This window comes from Porites lutea, chromosome 9 (genome assembly GCF_958299795.1).
Source record: "Porites lutea chromosome 9, jaPorLute2.1, whole genome shotgun sequence".
NCBI lineage: Eukaryota > Metazoa > Cnidaria > Anthozoa > Scleractinia > Poritidae > Porites > Porites lutea.
In genome coordinates, this window is record NC_133209.1 from 26,754,762 (window position 1) to 26,767,250 (window position 12,489).

Genomic DNA, 12,489 nt, shown 5'->3' on the forward strand with positions numbered 1-12,489 from the left:
TTATTATTTCTTTTTTCAGTTATGCTATTCAGTGAAGTCTGGGCCTTGTACCTATGATAGCAAATACTTTTCTCAGATAGATAGGTTTTGTGAACGTGCAGTAAAGTATGGCTATATTGCTAAGTTCACTCCCAGAGCGGTGGGGAGCGAAATAAAAAGTGCAGAGCGGGGGGGGGGGGGGGGGGGGGGGGCTGAAAATGAAATTGGACATTCCCTTTCTCTTCCGCTCCCCAAAGCAATAAAAGACAAAAAAGGCGGCCTCTGTCTTATTTTAAGACGCCAACAATATTTTGAACCCCTCGGATGCAATCTTCAATGGTGCCGACAAAAAAAACAACAGTACATAGGATAGCCTTCCATAGGGGGTGGGAGGGGGGTGGGGGAAGTGCGTATAAAAACTGAAATGTCCTAATCCAACCTGCAACGTACGTTGTTTCTTATATTAAACAGACGAGTCGACGTTTACTTGAACTTTCCAAAATAGTGTTTTTAAGTCCTGATGAGTTGACCGTGGTAAAATAAAAGAAAGTTGTTTATTATTCTACAAAATTATTACAAAATTATTTTGAATGAATAATAAAACAATAATTGAATTCGGCTTTCGTATCTTATGAAGAATTATGGAGATCTCGAAGGGTGTCATCCGCCTTGGCCTACGGCCTCGACGGATAACACCCTCCTCGATCTCCATAATTCTTCATAAGATACTCAGCCTCATTCATTAATTGTTAGTTATCCATGAGAGAGTTTGGAATTATGGAAGAAGGTAACCCGCCACTGACAGTCACTGTTTAAATGATCTTCTCCCCATGAGGCGTATGCATGCACGAGACAAGGGTCACCACGATTTACATCTTGCCGCTTGCTAGGACTGAAAGGTTCAAACGATGTTTTACCTATGGATGCCTTTGTAATTTTATTTAGATTTCCAATTTACATTTTGTACTTTGGTATATATTATTACACGATTGTTGTTAAGTGCTATTTTTCATTAAAGACTTCATAACACGAATGAAAAACCATTGCTTTTGTCTTTTCGCCTCTACGTTTTACAGCAATAGAAAACGGTTTCCGTGTTTGCAACTCTTTGCATAGCCTGATAGAAACACGAGAGGAGCTTGAAGAATTCGAGACAGCGGTGCAAACCCGAGACGCGGGCTACGAATTCGAGGGTTTGCACATTACTGTCAAGAATTCTCCCAACCCCTCAAGTGTTTACATCAGGCTATGCAAACAAAGGAAAAAAGTTTTCTATTGCTTTTATAAAATAGCATTTCCGAGAAAAAACGCAAAACTCTTTGTTATGGCAAAGCCCGTAAAAGATGAATTCTTACCAGTCGCAAAGTCTCGTACACGAAGTCGATCTTGTTTTGCAAAAAGATGCTTTCCAAAATACGGATTTTTCTCGCTTGACATATCAGCTTGAAAAATTTGACACAGCCTTTTTTTAAAGGTTTTCCAAGTTTCAGCCGACGAAGGAATGGGTAAAGTACTTACGGGCCACCGTAGAAAAATATTCATGCTAAGGCCTAAAAAAAATTCATACAAGGAATTTGATAAAGAAAAAAAATTCCTGCGGTTCGAAAATTCCGCACCCCTACCCCCACCCCATATTCGATAACGCTCGGTTACCAAGACATTGACTGTGTTTATCCTGTTCCATGGAAGAGGCTAGACTGTGTTCGGAATCAAAATAGTGTTTCCAGACAAATATAGCTGCAGAATTGACCAGAAAGGACAGGACACTTCTTCAATGTAAGTGATTCAACTTAAATCGAAACCCATGTTTCCTATAGTCCATGCTTCTTGCAGCTGAAACTTAGTGAAGGAATGGAACTTTTATAATTTTAGTTCCACTGCTTAATGCCCGTTTCAAACGTCGTGCTACTGCCGTGTCGAACTCAGTTGATCGAATTAAATTCGACTTTAGCACGGCACCCTTGCGAAATGGAATTGAGAATTCCTAGGAATTCCTAGGATTTTCCTGAGAATTCCTAAGAATTTATTCCTAGGAATTCTTAGGAATTCTTAAGAATTCCTAGGAATCAAGGTGTGAAATTTCACGGTAATTGGAACATGGAATTCCTAAGAATTCCTAGGAATTCCAAGCTTTGCTCACCCATCAGTTGGCTTGGAAAATATTCCTAGGAATTCTTAGGAATTCCTAGGAATTGAAAGAATATAAACAGAATGATTACTTCTTAGGAATTCCTAGGAATTTCCTAGGAATTCCTTGGAATAGCTTGGAATAGCTTGGAATAGCTAGGTCAATAGGGATGTAACAAATCGACCTGCTGCCGGAATTAAGGGATATTCGAATCAAAAACTGATTTGCATTTAAACCCTTATGTTAAGGAAGTTAGTACTAGAAGTTGCTATTTTGCTCCCCGAACCAGAAATCCATAAGGCAAATGTACAAAAACTGAAACAATGTTTATTCCAGCAATAACTGAAAAATAGCTCTCCATGTTAACAAAAAATACTTCTTCTGTTTTAACTTGACTTTAAAATTTCACTGCACTGATCGTTTAAATGTTCCAAAAATTACAACAGTGACCTCAAAAAATCAAATTTAAGACAATGACTTTTTGTGAAGTAGGAATCAAGTAATTCAGTATAATGACTGTAGTCCTTATATACATATGAATAAACTTAGATATAGATATACTTACACATAGATATACATGTAGTGTAAAGTAAACTATTGCTATAGTCATGATTGAAAAAAAAAAGTAAAACATAACCTGTTCAGGTGGAATCTCTAGATAGTGAGATAATGTAAAGTAACATATACCTAGTCATGATTGAAAAAATATATATAAAAACATACCCTGTTGGTGGAATCTATAGATAGTGTTTGTTTTTAACCAAATGACAACATCAGCTGAACATTCTCTTTTTCGTAATTTATTTTACCCAACATACACATCACCACATTCTACATATATGCGTGTAAATAAACATCTTCGAATAATTAATACAGTGCATGAATATGAAAAAAAGCTAAATGACTGCTTTTTCCAATGTCGCCGATGCAGCCTTCTGAACTGAAGGTCCACACATCAGGCGAGTGCTAGTGCTAGTTGTTTTTGACCTTACTATTGCAGCGATTATTAAGATTACATGTACCAGAAGCATTTAATATAAAACCTTATATGCAACTTATACTATGAATTAAAGTTCAAATGAACAAACCTACCGGCTGTATTCTAATATTTTATATGTAAGTTCAAGTCTCAAGTCCTTATCAATTAACTGGAAATTTCATTGCTTCTAACTTGTATAAGTAGCCATTGGAAACTTATACTTATTATGCTATTTCTTCTCCTATTTTATCTAACATTGGTCTTGACAAGTCTGCTTTAACCTTGTAGCGCCAGCACATACAGTTTTCAGAGTATTCCACTGACTATTTGCAACAAAGAGTACAGTTATTTCGATCTGCAGTAAACAAAAAGCAGCAAAAAGGGATCTGATCAATGGCATATCTTTGCATGCATCTTTGAACTTTATAAGCTTATTTACGCAAAGTTATTAGAAAACATACCTTTCCACATTAATCCAGCTGAGTAAACTCACTTGCAAACATGCTTTATGTGAACACAAACTTCGCAATTGATCAATTTGTCTCGAAAATAACATGGATAACATTCTTACGAAAATACTTCGTTGCTTGTGAAGTCCGCGTGAATTTGAACTATTCAACGGAAGTTCATTTGGCACTTTTCTATTGGTTCAAAAGTCGCACGTGACAAAGTAAATCAAATCGCGCATGTGCAAAAGGCACGCGTGGAAGCGTGGGAAACAAGAAAACATGGCGGCTAATCTTGCGACGTGTTCCCGTTTGGGTCGAAATAGCAGTTGTTTTCAACGTTAATTAAGATGAAGCAACGCATTTGAAGTGTTAAAAGCAAGAGGTAAACTTAACGTTGTTCTTTTAAGTTGGGAAAGAAAATGTTGGACCACATTATCAATCAAAGAACTGCGACGAAAAACGTGTTGTGGCCGTTGTTCCAGGCTTGGCCGGGCTTGCCATGCTTTTGACTACACTCCTGATGCAAGGGTTGAAGGGAATCAAGACAGCCCATGTCTTGTGCGTTTGCCTAATTTCCGTGGAGTATGTGGATAATAAACGTACATTTCAGAGTGGAAATGCACTTCATATTTTTAAAAACGAGACTTCTCATTTCGGACAGCATTTTGCACTGAAAGTGTACTGGACATGTAACAGCTTTAAATATTTATTGCTGTAATATGCTGTAATAATGTAATTTAGATAAGTTAAATTGTTATCTTAATTCAAATACTGGTTGGAGGTTTGTGAACAGCATTCGCCACATGTCAGCATTACCAGATTAGGTAAAAAAATTGGGTTGAATATAAAAATGTAAGTATAGAAGTATACATCACCAGTATGTTCTGTATTATAAGTTTAGAATTGTTTCAGTGCAATCACTTAAAATTAAAATGTGAAAAAATAAGAAAAGACTAGGAAATCTTCTACAATTTTTAAAGTCTTTCTGATTTTTAAACATCCCTGAGCTGAATTCCTAATTTGCATAACTTAGAATTCCTAGGAATTCCCAGGAATTCCAAGCCCAGTTGGCCTGAATTTTTCTATTCCCAGAAATTCTCAACAATTCTTAAGCTTCTAAAATTGGAAAACTTAGAATTCCTAGGAATTCCAAGGAATTCCAAGCCTAGAGTGAGACCTAATTTGCCATTCCCAAAAATTCTCAAGAATCCCAAGCTTATTTGATGAAGGCTGATTTGCATAGTTGGGAATTGTTGGGAATTCCTAGGAATTCTCAAGAATTCCTAGGAATTCCCAGAAAGCTGGGAATTCATTTCGCAAGGGCAGTAGTGCGACGCTTGAAACCAAGTCGTGCTACTGCCTACACGGCAGTAGCTCGACTTGGTTTCAAACGTCGTGCTACCGCCGTGCCGAACTCAATTCATAAATTATAAATACATTAGAATATATTTAAAAGTTTGCTAGCGTTTCTTTATTTTTGTGTTTTGTTTTCGGCAACAGCCGTTCTATTCGACTGAATTAAATTCGACGTCTGAAACCAAGTCGTGCTAGTGTGGTGCTGTAGTCGAGCTACAGTCGAGCCAGCTTAGCACGGCAGTAGCACGACGTTTGAAACAAGCCTAACTGAGAAAGTTTTCTTTTAATTATTGTAGTGTGATGCCTCATTCTGGTCCACATGGCAGACATGAAACACAACAAGGTAGGATAGTAATACAGGACAGAAACACAATTTGGGTTCTACACTGTATTTTAAGCATGCAGTTTTAACCGCGCTTATAAAAGTGAGTCAGCAATCTTAAGAAACGGTTAGGGTTGTTGTTGTTTTGTTTTTTTACAATTTCAGAGTATAGGTCACTGTGCCACAGATAACTTGACACAGCAGAAATTGTCTCCAAGAAACACATCTGTCTTATTTTAAATCGCCTGAGTGTGTAAATACCTCTTGAAGTGTTCCTTGCCTTGTGCCAGTCCTTCAGAGTGTGAAGGTCACTGTTCCTGTGATAGAAGGCAATATGTTGCTGTTAATTAGGTCATTTTGAACGTGATCACAGTTTCCAACTTTCAAAGGATAGGTTTACCAAAGCCAGCCAGTGTAGGTCACATTGCTGTTGCAAGGAAAGCAACAAAAGTTGTGGCAGTTTCAGTTGTAGATATTATGTCAAGGTGTGTTTCTATCAAATTCTGTGATGGTCCTAATGTCAATTTCATTTGCAGACTTGCTAATAGAATCGAGAAGGACGAAACTGAATTTGCTTTTTAATTGCCATTGAAGGGAACTCAGATACTCTTAATTTACATCCGTTTTGAGGCATTTTGCACAATTTATTTTAAATTACAGTTACATGTAATTAATGTTTCCATTAAGAAAGAGCAGTAGCTAGTACAATGTTATGCCTTTTAGTGGTCATTAATTTATACTGCTGCAGTAGATTTGAAGTATACTTATTTCCCACTGCAAAAGAAGGAAGAATAGCTACTTTAAATAAAGCAATGTCGTCAGTTATACTGCTGTAGTAGATTTGAAGAATACTTATTTCCTACTGCAAAAGAAAGAAAAGCACTCCTACATCAAAAGTACTTAGAGTGTGCTGCAATTCATGCAGTACAAAAGGGTTATACTGGAAGTATACTTATCATCAGTAAATTGCTGATACCGTATACTCTGAGTATACTAGAAGTATACTTCTCTATCAAAATTTCTTTGTATATTTAACTACCCTGTAGACAGGCTTTGAATAAATTAACCATTATTATTATTATTATTATTATTATTATTTAGGTTTTGAAGTTTCCCTGTTTTAGTTGCTTTTTCTGCTGTATTTTAGTTTTTAAAAACGATTAAATGTAGGGATTGGCATAATTTTCACTCTGCTTTTTAGAGAGGTCTTTGTTTTATTAGAAATTTTTATGTTGAATTGCTTTGTGATACTTTTAATTGATTTGCGGTGATTTATTTTTCCTTCAGCCTGGGTCAGGATTGGCTCAGCCTCCTACAGCTGACCCAGAGATAAGAAGATTGATACAGCATCTTGTCTTTTTGCTTCATGCACATAAATGTCAGAGGCGGGAACAGCAAGCTCAAAATGGTGCTGTAAAACCTTGCAACTTACCCCACTGTCGAACAATGAAAAATGTTTTGAACCACATGACAACTTGTACAGCAGGAAAAACATGCCAAGGTTTGTTAGTGTTTTTAGAATTTGTGGCTGAGTTACTAATAGATACATATACTTAGGCCTAATTACGTATACCTTCATAATATTTGCGAAGCTCACTGCATAAGGTAATAATGTAAATCAATAATGTTTTTGCTCATAAATTAAATAATTGAACATCATTTTTTTTTTACTTCATTATTATATACATGTTATTTCTCTTTTTAGTCTGCATTGAATTTTGGTAAGAAAAGAGATATTATCCTTTTCTTAACTGTTGTTCCATTAACCACATTATAGACCACTTAAGCCTTGCCAAACATCCTTGCAATGCTATTGGTATCCACCTAAAAGACACATGATATTTGTTCTAAGTATTGTCAAAGTTATGAAGGTTTTTGTGGTACATAGTGAAAAGTGTACATCTGTTTTTGACCCTGCAGTTACCCATTGTGCTTCATCTCGACAAATCATTTCGCACTGGAAAAACTGCATCAGGCAGGACTGTCCAGTTTGTCTTCCTCTAAAGCATGCATCAGATAATAGAAGAGGTATTTGTTATTGTCTATATTGTCATTAAATGCCAGTACCCACCCCAGCCGCTTTGATAACTGGTAGTTTTGTATTCAAAACATGAAAACCCTCAAAAAATACCAAAAAATAGTTTTTTGCAAGTCTAGTCAGGGTTTTTCTCTTATCTGGCGGTTCCTGGTTGTCCCTGGCAACTTAATGCCTAGTTTGTCTTAGGGGACAGGGGTAAATTTGGAAGGTTGTGAGCTTTTGATTGTAAGTTTTGTTTATGCATTATATACCTGCAGCTGTGTATTTGAAACAAATAACTGCATGTGCTTGTTTTTCCAAGAAGTATGCCCATAATTACCTAACACAGACATGTATTGTACATATTAATTTACATATATATTGTGGTCTCAATGCACTAATTCTCTGATTTTCACATTGTTTTTGTTTGTTCTTCTATTTAAATATAAAATAATAGATTTATTGTTTACAGATTGTTTACTGTTGTGTCGAAAATTGTACAGTCAAATTTTTGTTCTCTTTACTACCTACTCTTAGGTGACTGGTGTGTTTTGTCTAGTGCTTAGTTTTAAACCAAAACCTCTGTTTTATTGCTCTTTTGAAAATTTCTGAAGTAAAAGTTTTCTTTTACAGCAGGAGTTACGGGAAATGTTCAAGGAATGGAAAGGGCTTATGAAGCTCTTGGACTAACCTTGAGAAATGGAGAGCCAAGATTGCAACAATTTGGTAAAAAACATTTAGTTGATATATATGTTGTAGTTAATTTTTTATCTCAGGTAATTTTTATTTTTCTTTTGTTTTTGGGTATGATAATGTATGCTAATGAAGTTAAAACAAAAGAAGAATAAAAATTACCTGAGATAAAAAATTAACTACAACATATATATATATCTTCCCATTTATACCATAATGGTAGAGTACTAAGTAGAGAGTTTTTTTTATTGCTGCATGTACCTTTGAGGTGAAGACAAACATGAAAACTTATGTTTGATAAAAAATAAGCAGGCCTGAAAATGGGAAATATTTTGACTTGTGGTTGCGATCCTTAAGAAACCGTTCATATGTGCTCTAAATTTCTTGGTGCTGCTCTAAAGCTGCGGCCAAACAAGTGCAAGACACTGACGCAACATTGTCAGTTTAGACATTTGACTGCCTTGTTGCATGATGTTTAATATTGTTTGGTTTCCTTAAAACAGCATCATGTTTCCTTTGTAGGAATCAACACTTAAAAAGTACGCCTCATGTGAGGCCTTCAATTACTATTCTTGCGTCTTCGTCATAGTGAAATGACTAATTTTACAATGCAGTGATCTAAGAACATATTCATTTGATTTCAGCTACTAATTCTATGATGAGATCAGACTCTGCACTAGGAATGTCAGGTTAGCTCTTTAATTTGCAGTTGCAAATTTGTTCCTCTTATTTGTGGAGTATTGTTTTTATGTTGATTGTATCTGTATCCAACTTCCAGCTCCACCAAGAGTCTTTTAACCCTTTAAGTCCCAATATCCACATACAAATTCTCCAAACTGATCTCCATACATTTCCTTGAAGAATTAGTTGAGAGAATTGGGTAAAAGATCAGATATTTTTCTCTTTGTGTACATTTTATAGCGGAGCTCCACGCGCGCGCGAAGCGCGCGCGTGGGCGGAGCCCCATAGCTAAGGAAATCTACCCATCCCAGAAAATTTGGTAATCACGTGACCAACCGACCGACCGTCCGTCCGCACCACAGGCATACCAATGTTTACTCTCACACTTTCTAGCTACTTTGGGAGCCCAGGAGAAAGCTGATTGCAGATCAATGTTGTCATCAATTGACAGCTGTCAAAACAGGGTATCCGCTGACCTCTATCACCTGACCGTATCGCGGGCTCAGGGGTCGACCTATTTAAATGATCGCAGGTTCACGTTTATTTTTGTTTTAAATTCAAATATGTTGTGTTTATGTCAGTATCGCCCCGCACTATTACGATTTTGATTTCAAACTGACTTCAGACGCAAAAATTCAGCCAGTTTTTTTTAAAATACAGGCGGGGAAGACCTTTTCTTACCATGATCACGTGTTGGTCACGCTCCACGTCCAATTTTTATGCTCTGATTGGTTAAAATTTGACAGGTGTGTTCATGCGTAAAATTTATGCAGCATCTTGAAAGTTGTTTACTTTGACAGCTGAAGCTGACAGAGTTTTGAGTCAACTTGTGATGTTTTTAACTGTCTTTTTTCCACTGGATGTACAAAATGAAATACAGCTGCTATCAAGAGTGTTCTCTTATTCATGGCTGGTTTGTTTATTGGGTTTTTGGTTGAAAAATACGTCGCTTGTCAAAGCCGATAATCCGATTTCGGATGGCATCGTTTTTGTTTTTCACCTTGCTGGATGCGTACGAGAATTATAAAGGCTCAAGCGATCCTTGCCTTATTTGATAGCTTTCAGGAGCTGCATCTCGAAATATGGTAAGCCTGAGTAATTATTGTATTTAAATCTAATTTCATGAAGTCCAGCGGCGCAGTTTATGAAGCTAGTTTATGCACGTTTGTATTAAGATTTGACTGAGACACTGATCTGACCTCGTATGAGGTTTGATATAAGCTTAAGCTTACAGAACTTTAAAAAGCCTTTAGTCGATATTAATTCACCGTAAATAGAAAGAAAAAACTTTCCGAAGAATATTTAGTTGTAATTTTGGCTGTAGAAAGAAAGCTTTGAACGATTTTCTTGTCGTGAGTTCATATTTGAAAACAGCCAACACCGGGAAACCGGCGGCTTAAAACATAAACTTTAAGCTTACTAGTAAAGACTTGAGGATTCTTAGACACACTTAAATACTCATTTGTTTTCGTGAATGAAAATTGTTGTCTCTGTAAGTGTTCTATCGAATTATTTTTCTTTATTGATATTTGGTAGTCTCAAAAGTGCAATTTTCATCGCTTTGCCGTTTGTTTTCAGCCGTTCATAAACATCGCTTGCAGGAGTACTAAAAATGCCAAGCGTATCAAACGCTTTTTAAGATTACACATCGTTATAAAACCGTTAATATAAAATAGACTCAATGAATTCTTTATCACGTTGAAGCGTAACTCTTTTGAAATTTCTTCGCACATTTGGCGCTTGTCAAAAGTTAGAACCGGCTGGCCGTATAGGTGATTTTGGAAATTTTTTGAACGGTTTCGCTAATTAAAAGTCCACGCGTGCTTCGATGGTCCTGAATGTTGAATGAATGCAATTTGTCTTGCAAAATTGTGAAATACTGCATTTTGTCCGAGGTCTGTATGGTAAAAACAGCGCCTCATAGTACCCTTTCTCCTCAGATGTGGTGTATAAAAAAATTAAAAAGATTGGTTTGCACGCACCCAGATTTATTGGCAAGAATTTGTAAACTTGTCTAACGCAAAAAAATCGGTCTGATTTGTTTTCCAAGAATTTGTTTTCCACGCCTTATCTACTGTGATCAAGAGCCATCATTGCTCTTAAATGTGACCGAAGACTATTTTTTGGGTCTACATATAAGGCTATATCAACTCGATACAAAATTTGTTTCACTCCAAAATCACTTAGCTTTTCCCTCAAAAGTCACATGAATGTGCCCTTAAGTTAACTGATTTGTGGAATACAAAATTATTGTTTGATTTAAGTTATAAATTTATCAATGGGAGCTTCGCTTTTAGCTGTGGCTAAATATATATATTTAATTCTCATAGACTTTGCTCATGACAATCTATGGATATCGTTAGGAGTCATGCTATGATTACTGTTAAATAGCTTTGTTTTCCTCTATCTTTTTTAGCAGATAACAGATCATTCGGTGAAATACCCTCAACTGCCACAAGGTAAATAAGAAACATTTTATTTCAAGATTCATTGGTAGTTAATGGATGTACTGTAGACATCTACCCATGGCAACAGCTGTAATTAGAGTAGGATGGAGATGTTTTCTGTCTTCACTGAAATGGGAAGAGCTGATGTTATTTTCTTTTTTCCAGCTCAACTGGTGGTGGTAATCGTGGTCCAAAAGAATGGCATCAGCATGTGACACCAGATCTCAGGAATCATCTCGTTCATAAACTGTAAGTGTATCGTTTTTATGGAAAAAACGCCCCGACGTATCTGCAAGTGATGTGCCAATTCTCAATTATAATCAATCACTGTTTTCTCAGACAGCCCCCCGACTTTTTGTAACAGCCCACTGGTATTATCATTTTAATTCTGGATGAGATGAAGCCAAAAGCTGTAACTCTCGGCAAGCCTATTCTTTAATTTGCTCTCACTATGTGTACTGTTGCAGCAACTGCTAATTATCAGAAAGTATAATACCAAAATTGTTTTTGTTGTTGTAGTGTGACAGCAATCGTGCCGACTCCAGCTGCCCTGGGAGATCCACGCGTGGGGAATCTTGTTTTATATGCACGTAGGGTAGAAGGGGATATGTATGAGGCGGCAAATAGTAGGGTAAGTTGAATTAATGGAGATTTATACGTACATTGTAGACTGACTCATAACCGTAATACTTATGGTGAATGAAGTGCATGTAAAGGCTTGTTCCCTTTTGATTGCTGTGATCATTACACCACCGAAAAGAAAGTTCAGTGATCATTTGCAAACATTTCGCTGATGATTGTCATGGCAACAAACACTGGAATAGACTTCTATGCTGTCTTAAAGCTGGGTCCACATAACTACTACAGTTTTATTGCACAGACAGCTAGATGTTTTCAGCCATCAAAGCAATCATGTTAAAGATTATGCTAGAGTTGCAAAGTCTAAAAAAGTTATTTTCATTCAAAGCAGTTTGAGCAAATTGGTGTAAATTGTTTCATTCTCAGCAGTTTGTGTTAATTATTGTAAGTAGATCATAAGATGTACATGTAGACAAGAAGCTAAACACTTTGCTTATAAATTACACAGGAGGAATATTATCATCTGTTAGCTGATAAACTCTATAGAATTAAAAAAGAACTAGAGGAAAAACGTCAAAGAAGACTGCATCAGCGGATGAGAGTGAATCCCATCGGGGGAGGGCAAGGTAAGAGAAATGTCAAAAATAACTTGAAAAAATAATCCAAGCTTCAAATGAGATACGTTGTAACATCACAGTGTTATAGTGTGAACTGAAATGCTTACGGTGAAAGCTGGTCAAGTATTTTTTGGAGGGATATAGTGACTTCAAATTTTTTTAAGTTGATTAATTAAAAATAAAGCTCAGTGTTCTTTTCAACATTACAGGTATAAGTTAGAGAAATAAAAATTTAAAAAAAG

General features: G+C 36.3%; 1 protein-coding gene across 1 annotated transcript in view; it reads left to right on the forward strand.

Annotated features, from left to right (window-relative positions):
- The first annotated feature begins 1,640 nt into the window (after positions 1-1,640).
- The window catches only part of LOC140948626 (uncharacterized), a 32,071-nt gene continuing 21,222 nt past the window's right edge, over positions 1,641-12,489 (forward strand). Inside the window, exons 1-10 of the mRNA XM_073397890.1 lie at positions 1,641-1,755; positions 5,188-5,234; positions 6,501-6,714; positions 7,134-7,241; positions 7,864-7,956; positions 8,568-8,612; positions 11,021-11,063; positions 11,217-11,300; positions 11,571-11,682; positions 12,139-12,256. Coding sequence (XP_073253991.1) covers positions 5,211-5,234; positions 6,501-6,714; positions 7,134-7,241; positions 7,864-7,956; positions 8,568-8,612; positions 11,021-11,063; positions 11,217-11,300; positions 11,571-11,682; positions 12,139-12,256 — 841 coding nt within the window. The 5' untranslated portion in view covers positions 1,641-1,755; positions 5,188-5,210. The remainder of the gene's footprint in view (positions 1,756-5,187; positions 5,235-6,500; positions 6,715-7,133; positions 7,242-7,863; positions 7,957-8,567; positions 8,613-11,020; positions 11,064-11,216; positions 11,301-11,570; positions 11,683-12,138; positions 12,257-12,489) is intronic.